Consider the following 18,648-nt stretch of genomic DNA (forward strand, 5'->3'; position numbering starts at 1 on the left):
CAATCGGGAAATGGCGGAGTTTAAGTTTAAATCTACCCTAGCAGGCAATTGTCGCATCTATTTTCTATGCGAACTTTGAGTGTAGAAGTTAATGGAAACAAAGTTAATGACTTCTCAAACCCCGTCCTGGTCTGCTTGGTCTGTTTCGCTAGCCATCCCGGAAGTCTCGCGACGTTGGGCCTCTGGGTTTAGAAACTCTGGGAACTACTTTAAGACAGATACTCGGGAGAACACCCTGTCTACCATGTGATATTTTTATAACTGTTATGGTTAATTTATTAAATGTCTGTCTGTGCTATCTTGTAAAATAACTTAAGAGTCAACTGGACTAACTAGAACAAAGAGAAAAGAGTACAAGGAACCAATTTTCCCGAACATTCATAAGCTACTTCCGGAAACAAAGTGCCAGTTTACCATGGTTGTCACTAGTTACCACAGCCACAAAGTCATAAATCCCGCCTATTTCTACAATGCATTTTCTTAAAATGTGATTTTAAACGTAACCCTAACATTGACCACACTGCTAAGCTCATTTCCGACTCAAACATCAAATTAAGACCAAAAAGCACATTTTAGTTTTCATGAATTTTTACAATATATACATTTTGACTTTGTGTCTAGGGTAACTAGTGAAAACCGTTTACCACCCAATCAGAAAACACTTGCATTTTAAAATGTCGATTACTTTCTGGTTGGCAGCCGGCACCCTTTTAATTTCCGTTCTCATTATGAAGGTTAATCAGTGAGTGACTAACATCGACATTTGGAAAACGTACTGCTACTAGCTAGCAATGCTAGTTCTTCTTTTCAGAGGTCAAGGGAGACAGTATTGTTGCTAATTGCTTCACTTTCGTTGTTGCCAGCTCGGCTGACTACCACACAGCTAGCAATCTGGCTAGCTTGCTAGTTAATGCCGAATGGGAACCCAAGAAGATGAGCGAGGTAAGCTAACGATTGTTAGTTAGTAAATTAACTAAGAAGAAATAGCACCTAACTTGGTGGTTACTGTGTTTGGTAGCTAGCGATACCAATCAGGATAATAACTACATATTAGGCTATTTAAGGACTTATTCAGTACTTTTCGCGAACCTAGCTATCTAGCTACTGTAACATACATAGTCAGTTTGCCAACTACAGTAGTGTTCTTTGCATTAGTATTAACGTTAACTGGCATACCACACTGTAGTTGGTGTTGCTAACATTTCTAACGTTAGCTAACATACTGTGCCTGTCTTCTGCCCGCGCATGCCCCCAAATTACCCGCCAGTATGTCAACAATCATGTTGGGATGGTTGCCACCAACTGAGTAGTTTTGTTGTGCATTTTTGTCAACGTCTGTCAACAAACTGAATCAAATCACATTTATTTATAAAGTCCTTTTTTACATTAGCTGTTGTCACACAGTGCTTATACAGAAACCCAGCCTAAACCCCAAACAGTAAGCAATGCAGATGTAGAAGCACGGTGGCAAGGGAAAAACACCCTAGAAAGGCAGATACCTAGGAAGAAACCTAGAGAGGAACCAGGCTCAAAGGGGTGGCCAGTCTTCTTCTGGAGAAAGGGTCAAAAACAGCAGGTCTGGGACAAGGTAGCACGTCAATTGAACAGATTAGGGATCCATAGCCACAGGCAGAACAGTTGAAGCTGGAGCAACATCACGACCACATGGACTGGGGACAGCGGCAGCTAGGAGTCATTTGGCCAGGTAGTCCTGAGGCAGTGTCCTAGGGCTCAGGTTGTTCGTGAGGGGAGATTTACTTAAATTCACACAGAACACCAGATAAGATAGGAGAATTTCACCAGACAGGACAGACTGACCCTAGTCCCCCGACACATAGACTATTGCAGCATAGATAATGGAGGTTGGGTCGGGGGACACTGGACATGATACCCCCGGACAGGGCCAACCAGGCAGGATATAATCCCACCTACTTTGCCATAGCACAGCCCCCACACTACTAGAGGGATATCAACAGACCACTAACTTACTACCCTGAGCCAAGGCCGAGTATAGCCCACAAAGATCTCCTCCACGGCCCAAGCCCGAGGGGGGTGCAAAACCGGACAGGAAGGTCACGTTAGTGACTCAACCCACTCAAGTTGAGTAAAGCGGAAAAAGCCTCGCACGACGTGACGCACCCCTCCTAGGGACGGCATGGAAGAGCACTAGTAAGCCAGTGACACAGCCCCAATAGTTTCAGAGGCAGAGAATCCCAGAGGGGAGCCGGCCAGGCATGGACAGCAAGGCGGTTCGTCACTCCAGTGCCTTGCCGTTCACCTTCACACCCCTGGGCCAGACTACACTCAATCATAGGGCCTGAAGATGAGTCTTAAGTAAAGACTTCAAGGTCGAGACAGAGTCTGCGTCGCTCACAATGATAGGCAGACCATTCCATAAAAATGGAGCTCTTTAGGAGAAAGCCTGCCTCCAGCTGTTTGCTTAGAAATTCTAGGGACAATAAGAAGGCCTGTGACTTTTGACCGTAGGTAGGAGCAGGTCCATGTAGCAAGTCCATGTAATGCTTTGTAGGTTAACAGTAAAACCTTGAAATCAGCCCTAACGTTAACAGGAAGCCAGTGTAGAGAGGCTAGAATTGGAGTAATATGATCACATTATTTGGTTCTAGTCAAGATTCTAGCAGCTGTATTTAACACTAACTGAAGTTTATTTGGTGCTTTATCTGGTTAGCCGGAGAGTAGAGCATTATAGTAGTCTTAAACTGGAAGTGACAAAAGCATGGATTAGCTTATCTGCATAATTTTTTTTCAAAAAGTTAGATTTATGCAATGTTACGAAGATGGAAAGAAGCTGCCCTTGAAATATTCTTGATATGTTCGTCTCAAAAGAGAGATCGGTGTCCAGAGTAACGCAGAGGTCCTTCACAGTTTTATTTGAGACGACTGTACAACCATCAAGATTAATTGTAAAATCAAACAGCAGATGTCCTAGAACTAACATCTGTTTTTTCCAAGTTTAAAAGTAAAACATTTGCCGCCATCCACTTCCTTATGTCTGAAACACAGACAGAATATAGAATATATAATGAAAACAATGGTGGTCCTAAAACAGAATCTTGAGGAACACCGAAACTTACATTGATTTGTCAGAGGACAAACCATCCCACAGAGACAAACTGATATCTTTCCAACAGATAAGATCTAAACCAGACACAAACTTGTCCGTGTAAACCAATTGGGGTTTCCAATCTCTCCAAAATAATGTGCTGATTGATTGTGTCAAAAGCGGCACTAAGATCTAGGAGCACGAGGAAAGATACTTGGTCTGATGCCATTAAAAGGTAATTTACCACCTTCACAATGCAGTCTCAGTACTATGATGGGGTATACAACCAGACTGGAGCGTTTTGAATACATTATCTGGCTTCGGGAAGGCAGCGAGTTTCTGCTCAACAGCTTTGTCAAAACATTTTGAGAGGAATGGGAGAATCGATATAAGCCGGTAGTTTTACATTTTTCCGGGTCAAGGTTTGGCTTTTTCAGGAGAGGCGTTATTACTGCCACTTTTTAGTTTTAATGTAGCCTAGTTCATAACTGCTCCAAGAAGTATGATCTACACTATGCACTTTATTCATAAATTCAAGGTCTGCATTATGTTTGTAATGTCCCTTTTTACAGATTGGGTGGACGTGGCGAATGATATCCTTAGCAAGTGTCACATTAACCTAAGACTGAAGAAGGTGACAGACTGTAATGCCAATGTTTTTGCCGCTTTGTATGAGGCTATCTTGGGGGAGAAAGTCCCAGGTAAGTTTACACCAAACATGACACAATAAACATGCCCACCAAAAGAGCACTATGTGTTTTTGAGACCTATCAACTGTCCCATGTTAGTTCATGTTTAGATTTTTTTTAAAGCTTCTACGCTGCATGCCGTTTAGGCCAACAACTGAGTGCTTTAGAGGAGACTATTCTTAGAATTTCAAGAATGCCACACAGTGCTACTTATGATCGTCAAACCTGCCAACACAAGGCTGTGTTTGTCAATGAGCTAGTAAGTTGCCAATGTGCACAAGAGGCTGTGATTTGGAACCGTGTGTGTGTGTAGACTACATCGCCGCCCCGAGCAGTCAGGAGGATGATGTCCACAACATCCAGTCTGTGATCGACTCCCTGGCTCTGGATTACCTTCAGATCAGCCTTTCACACATCACAGGTGAGCAGCTCTTACTCTTGACTCACTATTCACTAGTTAATTAACTAGTAACTACTCCTTTATTCCCTAGGTATTCACTAGCTATTCAGTCATTCATCATCTGATCAAGTCAAATGTTATTTGTCACATGCTTCGTAAACAGGTGTAGGCTAACCGTGAAATACTTACTTCCAAACAATGCAGAGAGAAATAAAATAAAAATAAGGAATAAATACACAATAAGTAATGATAACTTGGCTATATACATGGGGTACCAGTACTGAGTTGTTGTGCAGGGATACGAGGTAATTGAGGTAGATGTGTACATATAGGTAGGGATAAAGTGACTAGGCAACAGGATAGGTAAAACAGTAACAGCAGTGTATGTGATGAGTCAAAAGAGTTAGTGCAAAAAGGGTAAATGCAGATAACTAAATAGTAACCAATAGCTAACTATTTAGCAGTCGTATGTAGGGCTGGGCGGTATACCGTTTTGCGATATACCGGTATTGATGCACGGACCGGTTTAGGTTTTTACTTTACCTTCTATTCCGGTATTTGAATGTTTGGTTTGTTAAATGTGACACGCAGCGTGTAACGTCCATTTTTATAGTTTACTTCTCTACTTGAGTCATCTCTCTCCACTCTATGTCGGTTTCCACACAGACCTAGCCACGCCCCCTGTAACTCAAGGAGCGCATTTGATGTTCGTCAAACAAGAGACACTTGCGTTCAGTCTGCATGGTCAATATGAAAGACTGTTGATGACAACGATGCAGTGGGCACTTTGCTTCTTAATATAAATCTACTAGCATTCTATAATTACACTATTAGCTTGTGTTTCTTACATCTGCAAACAGCTAGTTTTGTATTTTCTTAGCACGTTGTTCCTAAATCTTGTTAGCCGCTGATTGTTAGCTAGCTAATAAATGTACTGAGTAAGAGCATGCGTAATTGGCTATACATCCTGATAATACCAGGGGTTGTGTAGAGCTATATCAGCATGTTTGTGCAACAGTGTCTTCTAAATTAAAGAGGTAAACGCAAAGCAAGAATAAGAGAACATTCAATGTAGCCAAACATTATAGGGTCCCCTAGGAAACACCTATCAACACATTTCGTTTTTACCCTGTCACAATAACTCCTCCCTGGCATTTTCATTCGTTGTCATGTCAAACAACATTGTATTAAAAGTGCCCACTATTATATTCCAACTATATAATTATAATAGACTTTCTATTCCCATGATTCCAACAGTTAACCCAAGTGTTTTGCTCCAAATCGCAAGTGAAATTGCAGCATTTGGTTAAAAAWAAGTTAAATTGCTGTTTTAGATTTCAAAGCACAGCCTTGTTCAGAGCAAACACAGCCCTCTTTGTTTAGGAAAATTAACCGTAAAAAGATGCAGACTAGTTGGTTCTATTAAAAGGACAACAATGTGGTGTTGATTATAGTTCCACTGATTCATCGCTTGTCCTAATGGGTTTTCCCCCCGGCTCTAGGCGAGAACATTGTACGAGGGGACAAGGAGTCCATCAAGAACCTGTTGGAGATCTTTGACGGGCTGCTTGAGTATCTCACCGAGCAGATCAGTGAAGAGGAGTCGCAAAATGGAGGTAGACAAAAAATGTACACTCTCAACTGTTATATTTAGGCTAACCTTTATTTAACCAGGAAGTCTTATTGAAGTCAGAAGACCTGCCTGGAAACATACCTAAACATACAGCTGTTCTTCCTGACCTGATATCACCCCTGTTCTTCCTGATCTCATATCACACCATCTCCCTCAAACCTTATTTGTGTCACTGAGTCACTGACTGTCACTGGTTGGTGACTTGGCGTGAGTCCAAAAGGAGCTGTGAAGTATTGGCTGATAATCCACCGATAACTGATTTTTCAATCTATAGGATGAAAAAAGGGACTCTCGTGCTTACCTTAACACTTGCAGCCATTCTCATTGTCATTCATTTCACAATGTAAGAAATCGACATTTGAACCATATTTCTTGGACAATTGTTCTTTTGAGTAGCATTTTATGCGAATACAGTGTGGGGAAATTACACTTTTTAATTTTCCAGGCATAAAACAGTATATCGGCAGATACATTGGTATCAGTAAATTTTGTGCCCCCCCAAAAATCTAAACCGCCATCGGACCTAGAATAACATATCGCCGGGCTCTAGTTTAAACCTCTTTATATTTCCAATTACTGGGATAGGCTATGCATGAGTCACTACAGATAATGTTACTGTCACACTCGATGAACTCTTCGATGCACTTTCACAATGACATGGCTAGAGCAGTTGCTTGTTTCACTTCAGCTTTCGGAAATGAGGTTGGATCATTGTCTATGAGCTCCAATGTCTATGGATTGCTATGTTCCGAGTGCTTATTCTACTACTCTGACCGAGTCCTTTTAATGTGACTTAAATATTTGTATAATTACGGACTGATTGGTAGTCTGAAAGTCGACTGGTAGCTTGTTCGTTTCGTCATTGCATCACAGCAGGAGCCTGTCAACTTCACCACATTGCGTCACGCTGTAATCACCCTTATCTTCTTCAACCCTCCCCCTTTCCTCCCTCCAGACAAGGAACCAAACGGTGTTCCTGTTGAGGATGCCCCCCTCCCTACAGGGCCAGTGGTCCCCCAGACAGAGGAACAGGAGGCCCTAATGGAGAGATCCTCCCAGTATTCTAGTGTGCAGTGAGTGTTTTCAAGATATTCCACGCTACAGGTTCTTTGTATATTTCCATGGTTTTAAATTCAGTTCTGTGTTCAAGCAGGCTTCCAGTTCTGTTGAAACAACTAAAGACACCACATCACGAGACAAGACACTTATATATGCCATTTAGCAGACACTTTTATCCAAAGCGACTTAGTCATGCATGCATACATTTTTCATATGGGTGGCCTTGGGAATCGATCCCAACACCCTGGCATTGCAAATGTCATGCTCTAGCAACTGCACCAGACAGGACCACTTCAAATGTCATCATTGTGTACGTGAAGTCGGTTCATCCTATTGACACAACAGCCAGTCAGGGAGCACAACACAAATGTCAACAGTAATGGCGAATGCTAAGGTTGGACACGGAATACAAACATCTGTGACATCACTATGTCTACTCAGCCTGTTCCGTTGGCTGTCGCACAGAAAGGCTGGCTGGAAAGTCAACAAAGCTGAATGAGTCATTGTGGGTGAGGTAAACCTCTGCTCCTAAACCAGGAAACCCGATGCATTGTTTTGAATAAGTGCAAGTTGTACTTGTTCTAACTAACTGGTGTCACACAAACCAGACACACCGATGCACTTCCATTGAACTGTTTGCGTGGTCTTTCCTTTGATTTACTTTGATAGTGATACATCGGTAACTTTACGATGTTTCTTTTATCTTCCAGCTCTGCCGTCCAGTCTAGCAGCAAACATTCCCTCCACTCTTGGAATGCAGAGGAGACGGGCTCGACCAATGAGCTTATCCTCCTGGGAGACTCCGCCCGCACGTTCACGGCCAAACAAGAAGGTAGGCGGAACCAAGAGCTTGTTCCTGGCCCATGGCATAGAATTCTGAAAAAGGAAAAGCTTTCCTCTGTCTATCTGTATTTACATTTGGGCTCAAATCCCATTTTATTTGTCACATGCTTTGTACACAACCGGTGTAGAGTAACAGTGAAATGCTTACTAACGGGTCCTTTTCCAACAATGCAGAGTTAAAGATAGAAATAGTAACACAAGGAATACATACCCAATGAATAACAATAACGAGTAAAAAGAACATGGCTATATACAGGGAGTACCTGTACCGAGTTGATGTGTAGGGGTACGAGGTCATTACATTTACATGACATTCAGACGCCCTTATCCAGAGCGACTTACAGGATTGGGGTTAAGTGCCTTGCTCAAGGCATTTAGCGATGTAGCTAATTGAGGTAGCTATGTACATATAGGTAGGGGTCAAGTGACTTGGCAATAGGATAGATAATAGACAGTAGCAGCAACGTGTGTGTGACGTCAGTTCATGTGTGCGCGTGTTGGGGTGTGAGTGTGTGTGGGTAGAGTCGGTACAAGAGAGTTGGTGCAAAAAAAGGTCAATGCAGGAAGTCCTGGTAGATATTTGATTAGCTATTTTTTGGGGTCTTCGTCCGACACCGCCTGGTATACAGGTCCTGGATGGCAGGGAGCTCGGCCCCAGTGATGTACTGGGTAGGACTCACCACCCTCTGTAGCGCCTTGCGGTCTGGTGTCTTGCAGTTGGTGTAACAAGCGGTGATGCAGCCAGTCAAGATGCTCTCAATGGTGCAGCCTTATAACGTTTTGAGGATCTGAGGGCCCATGCCAAATCTTTTCAGAGAGGTTGTCCTTGCACCACACCGCCAGGTCTCTGACATCCTCCCTATAGATTTTGTACATAGGTTTTTCTATTGTGTTATTGACTGTACGTTTGTTTATGTGTAACTCTGTTTTTGTTGCACTGCTTTGCTTTATCTTGGTCAGGTCGCAGTTGTAAACGAGAACTTGTTCTCAACTGGCCTACCTGGTTAAATAAAGGTGAAATAAAATAGGCTGCCTCGTTGTCGGTGATCAGTCTTACCATTGTTGTTGTCAGCAAACTTCATCCACCTTTCGCTTATCAAACAGCACATGATGATGATGAGGTATCCAGTCTTTCCAGTCTTTTGCTCTCTTTCCTATGGAATTCTTTATGGAGACAGTGTGGAATGTTATGTGGTCAGGGGGTAGGTTTTTCCTCAAGTGGAAGTATAAAAAAGGATTATGTCACCTTTTCCTTTTTACAAGCCCCTGTCCTCTCATTTAGTTTCCACGAAGTCCTTCTCATGAGTCCCCACCTTTGGTTTTAATGATTGTCTTCAACAACGGTTTAGTTAGTTAGAATATGAATGGCCCGTATACTTGTCTTTGCTCCGTTGTATGGATCTTGTGTATATTCGCTAGACAATGCCAGGGTTATTGGCAAGGCATCGATAGCTAGGAGTACAGAACCGTATCTGAGAAAATAATTCAGAACTGTAGGCTACTTAAAGAACAGTGAACCAGTTGAGGCAAATCTGATTGTATAGAAACAAAAATAATATTTTACTTGAACCTTTGTTCAAACAGCCTGCATAACACTATTATAACATGACACGAATAGCCATAGCATCTGTTAACCATGGGAACTACAGTACTGAACAGTGTACACATACTCCTACAATACATTGCCTACAAAATCTACACCTCTAACATTTTACCCCTCCCTAACAGTGGAAGCCTCTTCCCAAGCTCCGGGCCCCAGCACCACGGGAACCCCAGGCACCCAGGCCACTCTACTGAGGGAGCCCCTGCGCTCGGCCATCCCCCTGCAGCCCCCCTACCAGACCACCCCCCACAGGCCCGACAGAGCTCCCCGCTCGGGTAGCCAGTCTCCCCCAGCCAACGGGCTCGGCAGCGGGGCCGCAGTGGAGCAGGGGGCACCCGCTGGCACCTCAGAGGTATGTCCATCTAGTCAAATATATCCATGCTGAGTCCATTCAAATGACGCTTTTTAACACAGTATCAACTTTCCGAAGACACATTGTAATCAGTTTTTCAAAGCTCTCAGCAAACGACTGTGTTCTGAAACACGTTCTGAAGTGACCTCAGCCAAGTACAGTTTATAGAACTGTAGCTTCCTTCCTCCTCTGACAAAGGATGAGCTGTTGCTGACTCATGCCGACTCATCCAAAATGGCCACGAGACTCATCACAGGAGTCACTTTTCCAATGCGTTCTTCCTCTCTGTTTACTGGTGGCAACACCTCCTAACCTGGGAATCACGTCACATCCCACCTGTATGCCTCTGGCAAGTCCAGACACGCTACCAGGGGCAAATACTTTCCACTTGTTATTCCATTACCAACTGGTACTCGCTATGTCTGAAGACTAGCCAATACTATGACTGAGAAATTGGACAGCAGTGGATCTAGAGTTGGAGAGACCGGACTGAGAACCAGTTCTACATTCCCATGTCATTTACAATATGACCCAGGGCCATATGTCCCCACCCAACACAAGTTTCCACCCTAGAAGGAATGTAATGTTTCCACCTTCTAGTCTCTCCACTGGGAAGAAAGACTGCATCAGTGGAACAGACCAGTGACGCAACCAAAGATCTAGGCCCAGTCAGTTAGTCAGGATATAGATAGATAGATATATCCATCTCAGCAAAAAAAGAAACGTCCTCTCACTGTCAACTGCATTTATTTTCAGCAAACTTAACATGTGTAAATATTTTTATGTACATAACAAGATTCAACAACTGAGACACAAACTGAACAAGTTCCACAGACATGTGACTAACAGAAATTGAATAATGTTTCCCTGAACAAAGGGGGGGTCAAAATCAAAAGTAACAATCAGTATCTGGTGTGGCCACCAGCTGCATTAAGTACTGCAGTGCATCTCCTCCTCATGGACAACACCAGATTTGCCAGTTCTTGCTGTGAGATGTTACCCCACTCTTCCAACAAGGCACCTGCAAGTTCCCAGACATTTCTGGGGGGAATGGCCCTAGCCCTGACCCTCCGATCCAACAGGTCCCAGACGTGCTCGATGGGATTGAGATCCGGGCTCTTCGCTGGCCATGGCAGAACACTGACATTCCTGTCTTGCAGGAAATCACGCACAGAACAAGCAGTATGGCTGGTGGCATTGTCATGCTGGAGGGTCATGTCAGGATGAGCCTGCAGGAAGGGTACCACGTGAGGGTGTCTTCCCTGTAACGCACAGCGTTGAGATTGCCTGCAATGACAACAAGCTCAGTCCGATGATGCTGTGACACACCGCCCCATACCATGGCGGACCCTCCACCTCCAAATCGATCCCGCTTCAGAGTACAGGCCTCGGTGTAACGCTCATGCATTCGATGATAAACGCGAATCTGACCATCACCCCTGGTGAGACAAAGCTGTGACTCGTCAGTAAAGAGCACTTTTTGTCAGTCCTGTCTGGTCCAGCGACGGTGGGTTTGTGCCCATAGGCGACTTTGTTGCCGGTGATGTCTGGTGAGGACCTGCCTTACAGCCTCTCTCAACCTATTGCGGACAGTCTGAGCACTGATGGTGTAACTTGGGCAGTTGTTGCCGTCCTGTACCTGTCCCGCAGGTGTGATGTTCGGATGTACCGATCCTGTGCAGGTGTTGTTACACGTGGTCTGCCACTGCGAGGACAATCAGCTGTCCATCCTGTCTCCCTGTAGCGCTGTCTTAGGCGTCTCACAGTACGGACATTGCAATCTATTGCCCTGGCCACATCTGCAGTCCTCATACCTCCTTGCAGCATGCCTAAGGCACGTTCACGCAGATGAGCAGGGACCCTGGGCATCTTTCTTTTGGTGTTTTTCAGAGTCAGTAGAAAGGCCTCTTTAGTGTCCTAAGTTTTCATAACTGTGACCTTAATTGCCTACCGTCTGTAAGTTGTTAGTGTCTTAACGACCGTTCCACAGGCGCATGTTCATTAATTGTTTATGGTTCATTGAACAAGCATGGGAAACTGTGTTTAAACCCTTTACAATGAAGATCTGTGAAGTTATTTGTTTTCGTCAAAAAAATTTGCTAAGTTTTTATATATACCCATACCCCATGAGCTCACATACCATTGTGGGTGATTGTAAGGAGCTGTTGTATGGATGAAATAAAATCATTTTTTTTACCCAAAATGACCTGCACACACTACTGCTATTCTTTCTGTGTCTCGTTCGAATTCACTGCAATAAGGCAGTGTACTACTACTACTACTGTATTCTCTTAGCATTGCTTTACAGTTTAGTCATTTAGCAGACTTACAGGCGCAATTAGGATTAGGTGTCTTTCTCAAGGGCACATTGACAGATTGGGGATTCGAACCAGCGACCTTAACCGCTAGACTACCCGTGACACTGGTATTTCAATGGTTTATACTGGTAGCGGTAGTTAACGTCAGGCATCTCTTGTGTGATATGTCGTTAGCATCCGCTAGCTAGCCTCTGAGACTCCTACTCTTGCTGGGTTCTCTTTTATCACAGTGTGATTTGAGTGTGAATTCTTCCCCCTCCCCCACTAAGTGGAAATGCATCCACCCCTTTGTCTCTGTCCCCTTTTCTCTGACTAATGAATGACCCTCTCTCTCTCTCTCTCTCTCTCTCTCAGTCCCCAAGGCCAGTGGCTGACACAGTTACCAATGGAGTGCGCTCGCCAGCCCACAACCACTCACCTGGTGAGGACACAGAACGGACTGCTCTGAACAGCACGGCTGTAGCCATTGAACTGACGTATTTTTGCACAACGTTCAATGCATCAGAAATAAACGTGTAGCACCTCAAAACCATGTATCAATTTGATTGATTGATCTTACTCCTCCATGCTTTTCATTTGTAGTCGAGAGTGAGAAGTCTGTGTCCAGTCAAACCAAGGTCAGGCTAGAGGAGGCCAAGGAGCAGCCGGAGGTAAGGCATAACAAACCACTCGCCCTCTACACTGTTGTAGTTACAATGCCTCAAATTAGGACTAATTCAAGTCTACATCATGCCTAATTCCAATCTAATTATTTGCTAATGCATGTCCAATTTACAGCTAATTCATGACTAAATTGTTTGAATATTTCGCAAATTTCTCTCTTTCTCTATAGCCTACCAGTGTGGGGCCCAGGAGGGTTCTATTCCGGACACAGCCAGACATTCATTTCCTCACCCTGCAGGATGAGCTGAAGGACAGGGCACCACTGGACACTGAGGAAGTTGAGGAAGAGACCTACACGCAGCAGGACAGTCGGGCTCACAGGGGGCGGACGGGGATCAGGTAAGAACAACACAATGGGAGGTGGTTAGAATAGCATTGTAGATGCATAGCGAGAAAAGCAATGTACATGAACATAAGTTAGTTACACACAGAGGTCCTACACACTGCCACTCAATCTAACATTCACCTCCCTGCCTCGCCCTTTCTGTCTCTGCTCTTCCTCTCTTTCTACCTTTTGCCCCCCTTTCCCCCTCCCTCTCTCTGTCCCCCTCTCTCCGGTCAGCAGTAGCAGGGTACTAGAGGAGGAGAATTGTGAGGAGCCTCTCTCCTGGCGTAGACAGAGAAACAGGAAGGCAGAACAGGAGCTGCACCACATGTCTGAGAAGCTGTCCCGACGCCTAGAGGAGCTGGACCTGGTGAGTGGTACACTCGTGTGAGTGACGCGCTTGTCATTGTGGACCTTACTGGTTAGTCCCAGTGACTGTGTGTGTCAAGCTATATTTACATCGCGGGGATACGGGACGCGTTCGGAGCAGTCTAACCGCGTGTCGGATGCCTTACAATCCCGTTCACCGGGAGAACCTTCCCACCCGACGTGCTTTCGCTTTGCATGCGCCACGGCTGACCATTAAATTGTGTGTGTGGGGGAAAAACTAAGGCGTCGGGACCTGGGATTGTGTCACCCCCAGCATCGCAGCAATGTACATCTCGATTTAACGTGTGTGTTTCCACTCGTCAGATGTTAAAGAGAGCGCTAGGAGAGAGCGGAGAGCCCGACGAGGTCAAAGAGGAGGACAAACAGTCCCACCACAGTGACAGCGTCATGGAGTGTCGCAGGCCCCCGAGGAGGCCAACAGGTACATACACTCCACCTCTTCAATCACATCAGGGGCCGTGTTCATACAGCATCTCAGATCTAGGATCAGTTTAGCCTTTTAGATCATAAGGAATACGATTTGTATGGGCAGATCCTAGATCAGCACTCCTACTCTGAGATGCACCACACCTCTCCAACAACACAGTTGACTCGCCTGAATGTAGAACTATAATAAGTCATTATTGACCAACTCTATGATTTTAACATTTCCTRGGCTTTAACCTTTAACCTCTGACCCTTCTCCCAGGTACGCCGCGAGCCCCCACAGCTCCCTGTACCCGCTCCCTGTCCCCCTCCCCTCCCCGGGCCCGTCGCTCCCTCTCAGGTCAGCTAGAGGGCGCCATGAGAGAGGCGGTGAGCGGAGGGGTCGCACAGAGACACGCCGCCCGTACGGGCCGACAAGAACTCCATCTACCACACAAACACAGCCAGGTCAGAGGGAATTGCCATATTCAGTATAAAGATTGTCACCTTTTAAAAGAGACAAGTTGAACGGTCTAACGTAGTTGGTGTGTACACATCTCTCTCTAGCTGGAAAAAGCCTATGAGGAGGAGCTGAAAGTGTACGAGGACAGAGAACGGGCTGCTATGGCCAAGGAACGAACCAGAGCACAGGAGGCGGTGAGAGAGAGAGAGAGAGAGAGTGGTGTGTGTGTAAACTGCATCAGACCTACCCATTGTAGCCCTGGGGAGGTGTGTGCATTAGACACCATGTGACTGTGTTTACAGTAGCCCTCCGGCAGAGACTGTGATAGAAAGACTGTCCCCCCCAATATTATCTACAGCAGACGTTCTATGTTTGATTCTGCCCTGTAGGAGAGGGAATACAGAGAGGCCATACTGAGAGATGTTCCCCGAGCCCTCAAACCGTCCCAAGTGTACACCACAGCAGCCCAACACCGCTCCCCCAGGACCAGACAACCAACTCCGGGCCGCAGACGACAGGACAAAACCAGGAGAGCCCCACCAAGTAAGACCCCCAAGCTGGAGTCAGTATCAACTCAATCTAATCTAAGTACTGTACAAAGTGGCTTCCTCTCCTTAATTTGCCCTGAACTAAAAACGCAGCATTGGCCTCGGTGAAACTAATATGGAGGATGCCTACTTGGCTATCTATTCCATCCTATACATATGCCTTAGGAGAAAGAGCTTGATATGGATTTGCGCATTAGTCTAAGTTCACGGTATGGATTTGTCCCTCTATATTAACTGTTTGTGCTTCTCGCTCTCCCTCTCCCCCGTTTTCCAGTGAAGGTGAAGGACAACGACCTGCTCCCCCTGCTCCTGGAGGAGTTCCCCCACCTGCACCTCTCGCCCCACGCCCTGGGCAGGATGTGGCAGCAGCAGCTGGGCCAGGTGGACCGCCTCAACGCCTCCCTCTCCCTGGACAACCAGAGGCAGGGGCCACGCACTAAACTCACCAGCCAGGTGGGGGCGCTATAACACACTATCCACCATATAAACCACAGGGCGAACTGGGAGGGTTTAGCTTAGCTTGGCTTGCCAGTTGGATCTCTGCAAGTCTCCTACCTGTCTGTAACGTTAAAACAGATGTCTAAGTGCGGAGCCTGTGATTGGGCGAAGACCCTATAATGACCCCCAGAGACCAGGGTTCACCATTGCAACCTTTCCACCTCGATCTCCTCCCGTTAACTCGTCAATATTTCTCTCTCCAGGTGGAAGAGGCTCAGAGGAGACACAACCTGCTGGGGGAGATCATCCGCAAAGAGCAAGAACACAACAGACGCCTGGTGAGCCGGTCAAAACATGCACGAGCTTCAGCATACATGTAGGCTAGACACACACACACACACACACACACATATATTACCAGTCTTATGTCTCTCACACATTCTCAAACACACACACAGACACACACACCAAGCAATAATACAAACAGCCCCTCTAACTGTACAGCCGTCTCGCTCCTCTCCCCCTCCAGAGGGATTTTAAGGAGCGTATCCAGCAACAGAAGTCGACTCAGAACCGTCTGAAGGAGCAGAGGCAGCAGATCGCCCGGGCCAAGAAGTACCACGGTGACTACCACGTCCAGCTCCGCGCGCGCATGATGAGGGCCCGCACGAAAGAGGAGAGGGTCAGTTAGTGACGCCATGCTACGCCTCGATACCCAACACGGTTTAGATGCTCCTAGAATTTCATGTTTCAACGCTTCACAGTACTTTCCATTCTCCATCCATGTATTTTTTGAAGGGAAGATTTTACACAATTGTCATGTAATAAGTTCTATTGTAAAATAAAGTCAAAAGTAAACAGGTCATGAACACAATGACTATACAAACACATGTAACGATACGGTGGTTTGTTTAGTGGTTATTAATTGGCTGTATAACACTATGTGTGTGTTGTGTTCCAGATGTTTAAGCAGGTGTTTGAGGAGGGCTTGGAGGTGCAGAAGGCTCGTCTCCGAGAGCAGAGGGCCTACGCCAAGGAGCAGCGCCAGGAGCACCAGAACAAACACAGAGACCAGATCCAGTCTATGGAGAACTATTACAAGGACCAGGTAGGACCAACACACGACCCTCTTTCATATTAACACGCACGCGTACCTCACAGATGTAGTAGGAGAGTAAGACCAAGAAACGGCTTCCTGATCTTCTCCGTTCCTACGTCTGAAAGAACGGGACAGCTGAAAGCTAATTCCACGCTGTTCTGCACTCTTTCAGTTTTCATTGTTGGCTGAGACTCTCGCTATAGAGCGACAGGATATCCAAGTACGGAAGAAGGCCCAAGAAAAGGTAAATGCATGCTAATGTAGACACAATTTACTACATATGCCTGTACTTTGTCTGCAAATTTTGGGGAGATTTGAGATACTTGACAAGTGAACTTCTTCAGGGTTCAGCATGTGACTACTACGTCCTACAGTATTGGGTCAGGATAATAAAGCGTTTCTCTCTGCAGGCCCTTCAGAAGATGAAGCGAGAGCTGCGCTCCAAGATGGAGAGGGAGATAGGCGAGCTGCAGAAGATTATCGTCCAGGACGACGACGACGACTACTTCCACGGCCTGGAGGTCCAAAGGTTACGGGGTCGCGTGCAGATGGCTTCCTTCCAGTACAACACCAGCTGTCAGCACTGACCCCGCTAACGAGCTAGCAATCTATAGCTACCTACCGCTAACTTTCCTTCGGCTGCTAAAAACAAACTCTAAAGTCTCTAAAACCCACGGATCTGAGTCCTACTCCTCGATTGTTTTAAATACTTGATTATTTAAGAATGTTAAAAACAAAACAAAAAAATGACTCCCTCACTGTGTATTTTGTGTGCTGTCGTTTTGATTTTGTCATGTGGTAAAGATGAGTAGTTTAGTAAATTGTCTTTCACAGCCAAACGGGACCATTGTGAAAATTGGATGCAACACTAATTATGAATGTCATGCCAGGACAAGATTTTTTCCCCTCTTCCTTTTAATGCTATGCAGGATTTGTCTCCCGTACCGTTTTTAACAATGTTGAATGATTTATTTAAATGTACTGTAAATGCCCTGTTAGTCTGGTTTTTAGGTTATTGAGCTAACCTTTTACGCTTTTTGAACACCAGAGGGCGTTGAAAGTTCCCTTTGCCACTAAACTACCATACTAATAAACAAATCAGACCTGTTAAAAAGACATCCTAAGTTTACAAGGCCAAGTAGCATGAATGGGGCGGATTCATAATTAGGAATTGTACGCCGTCCCTATGCACTTCTCAGTAGTTGGTATTCAGACGTACGTATGGAGGCGTATAAGGTGGGTTGTGGGCGTGGTTCCAGAGGGCACACTGAATACATTTGAATTAAACCCCATGGGATTTGATTTTCTATTTCTCTAAAACTATCCCTTTAAGTAAGTTATCTTTTCATTTGAGTTTGATCAGCGCAAGCCTTGAATGTAGACTATGGAGAATGGTTCAGAATATAGAAAGATGGCCATGAAATCATATGCATATTTGTCTCTGTTCAGTACCCATTATTTATTTCATGGAAAAATAGCCTTAAGGCACAAGGTGGTTTGATTCATTCTGAATGTTGCCACATTCAGTTCATCCATGGTAATGTTGGAAGTCTATTGCCTATATAATATAGAGAATTAGTAGGGTATAATACATATACCATAATTGCCTGCATTGATCATGAAACTGTGATGGCAAGTGCAAAGTCTTCAAAGTAACAGTTTGAGCGCCATAATGATTAATAAGCCTATAGGTCCCGATTTGATTTTTACTACAATTTGGATTTGTTAAATCAAATGATGTAATGGAATGATACATATGTAGGGAACAAACACTAAACTGTCTGTTAAAATATTGCCCTACCAGGTTATTACTTATGGTCACTACCGATTGTGGCTTAGAATATTTAACATATGCTAATGTCTACAAATTAAATTGAAGGTAACAGGAAAAGTAATATGATTAAAACATTCTAGGGAGCACAAAAGGTTACATTTGACGCGACTTTCCTTGTCATCCAATTTGGTTTACGTCTCAATCCCTACAAATTACAAGGCCATACTTTATTTTATCTATTTATTTTTATTTCACCTGTATTTAACCAGGTAGGCAAGTTGAGAACAAGTCCTCATTTACAATTGCGACCTGAAGCAGTTCGACACATACAACAACACAGAGTTACACATGGAGTAAAACAAACACAGTCAATAATACAGTAGAAAAATAAGTCTATAGACAATGTGAGCAAATGAGGTGAGATAAGAGAGGTGAAGGCAAAAAAAAGGCCATGGTGGCGAAGTAAATACAATATCGCAAGTAAAACACTGGAATGGTAGATTTGCAGTGGAAGAATGTGCAAAGTAGAGATAGAAATAATGGGGTGCAAAGGAGCAAAATAGATAAATAAATACAGTAGGG

General features: G+C 44.8%; 1 protein-coding gene across 2 annotated transcripts; it reads left to right on the top strand.

The window, feature by feature from the left end:
- Positions 1-533: 533 nt before the first annotated feature.
- Positions 534-17,426, top strand: LOC111952362 (centrosomal protein of 95 kDa). 2 transcript variants are annotated; one of them, XM_023971074.2, is made up of 21 exons: positions 534-942; positions 3,637-3,765; positions 4,067-4,174; positions 5,656-5,769; positions 6,742-6,859; positions 7,556-7,677; positions 9,417-9,643; positions 12,316-12,382; positions 12,544-12,611; positions 12,794-12,963; positions 13,190-13,319; positions 13,643-13,760; positions 14,028-14,212; positions 14,312-14,401; positions 14,597-14,750; positions 15,030-15,208; positions 15,457-15,531; positions 15,723-15,875; positions 16,155-16,301; positions 16,465-16,536; positions 16,703-17,426. In XM_023971074.2, the coding sequence occupies exons 1-21, from the start codon at positions 918-920 to the stop codon at positions 16,877-16,879; spliced, it is 2,628 nt and encodes an 875-aa protein (XP_023826842.1). In that variant the 5' UTR covers positions 534-917; the 3' UTR covers positions 16,880-17,426. The 2 variants fall into 2 exon arrangements, with proteins under 2 accessions (XP_023826842.1, XP_023826758.1); XM_023970990.2 differs by having other exon boundaries at positions 535-942; positions 13,187-13,319.
- The last annotated feature ends 1,222 nt before the right edge of the window (positions 17,427-18,648 follow it).

The sequence above is a fragment of the Salvelinus sp. IW2-2015 genome, linkage group LG1 (assembly GCF_002910315.2).
Source record: "Salvelinus sp. IW2-2015 linkage group LG1, ASM291031v2, whole genome shotgun sequence".
In the NCBI taxonomy this organism is placed as follows: Eukaryota; Metazoa; Chordata; class Actinopteri; order Salmoniformes; family Salmonidae; genus Salvelinus; species Salvelinus sp. IW2-2015.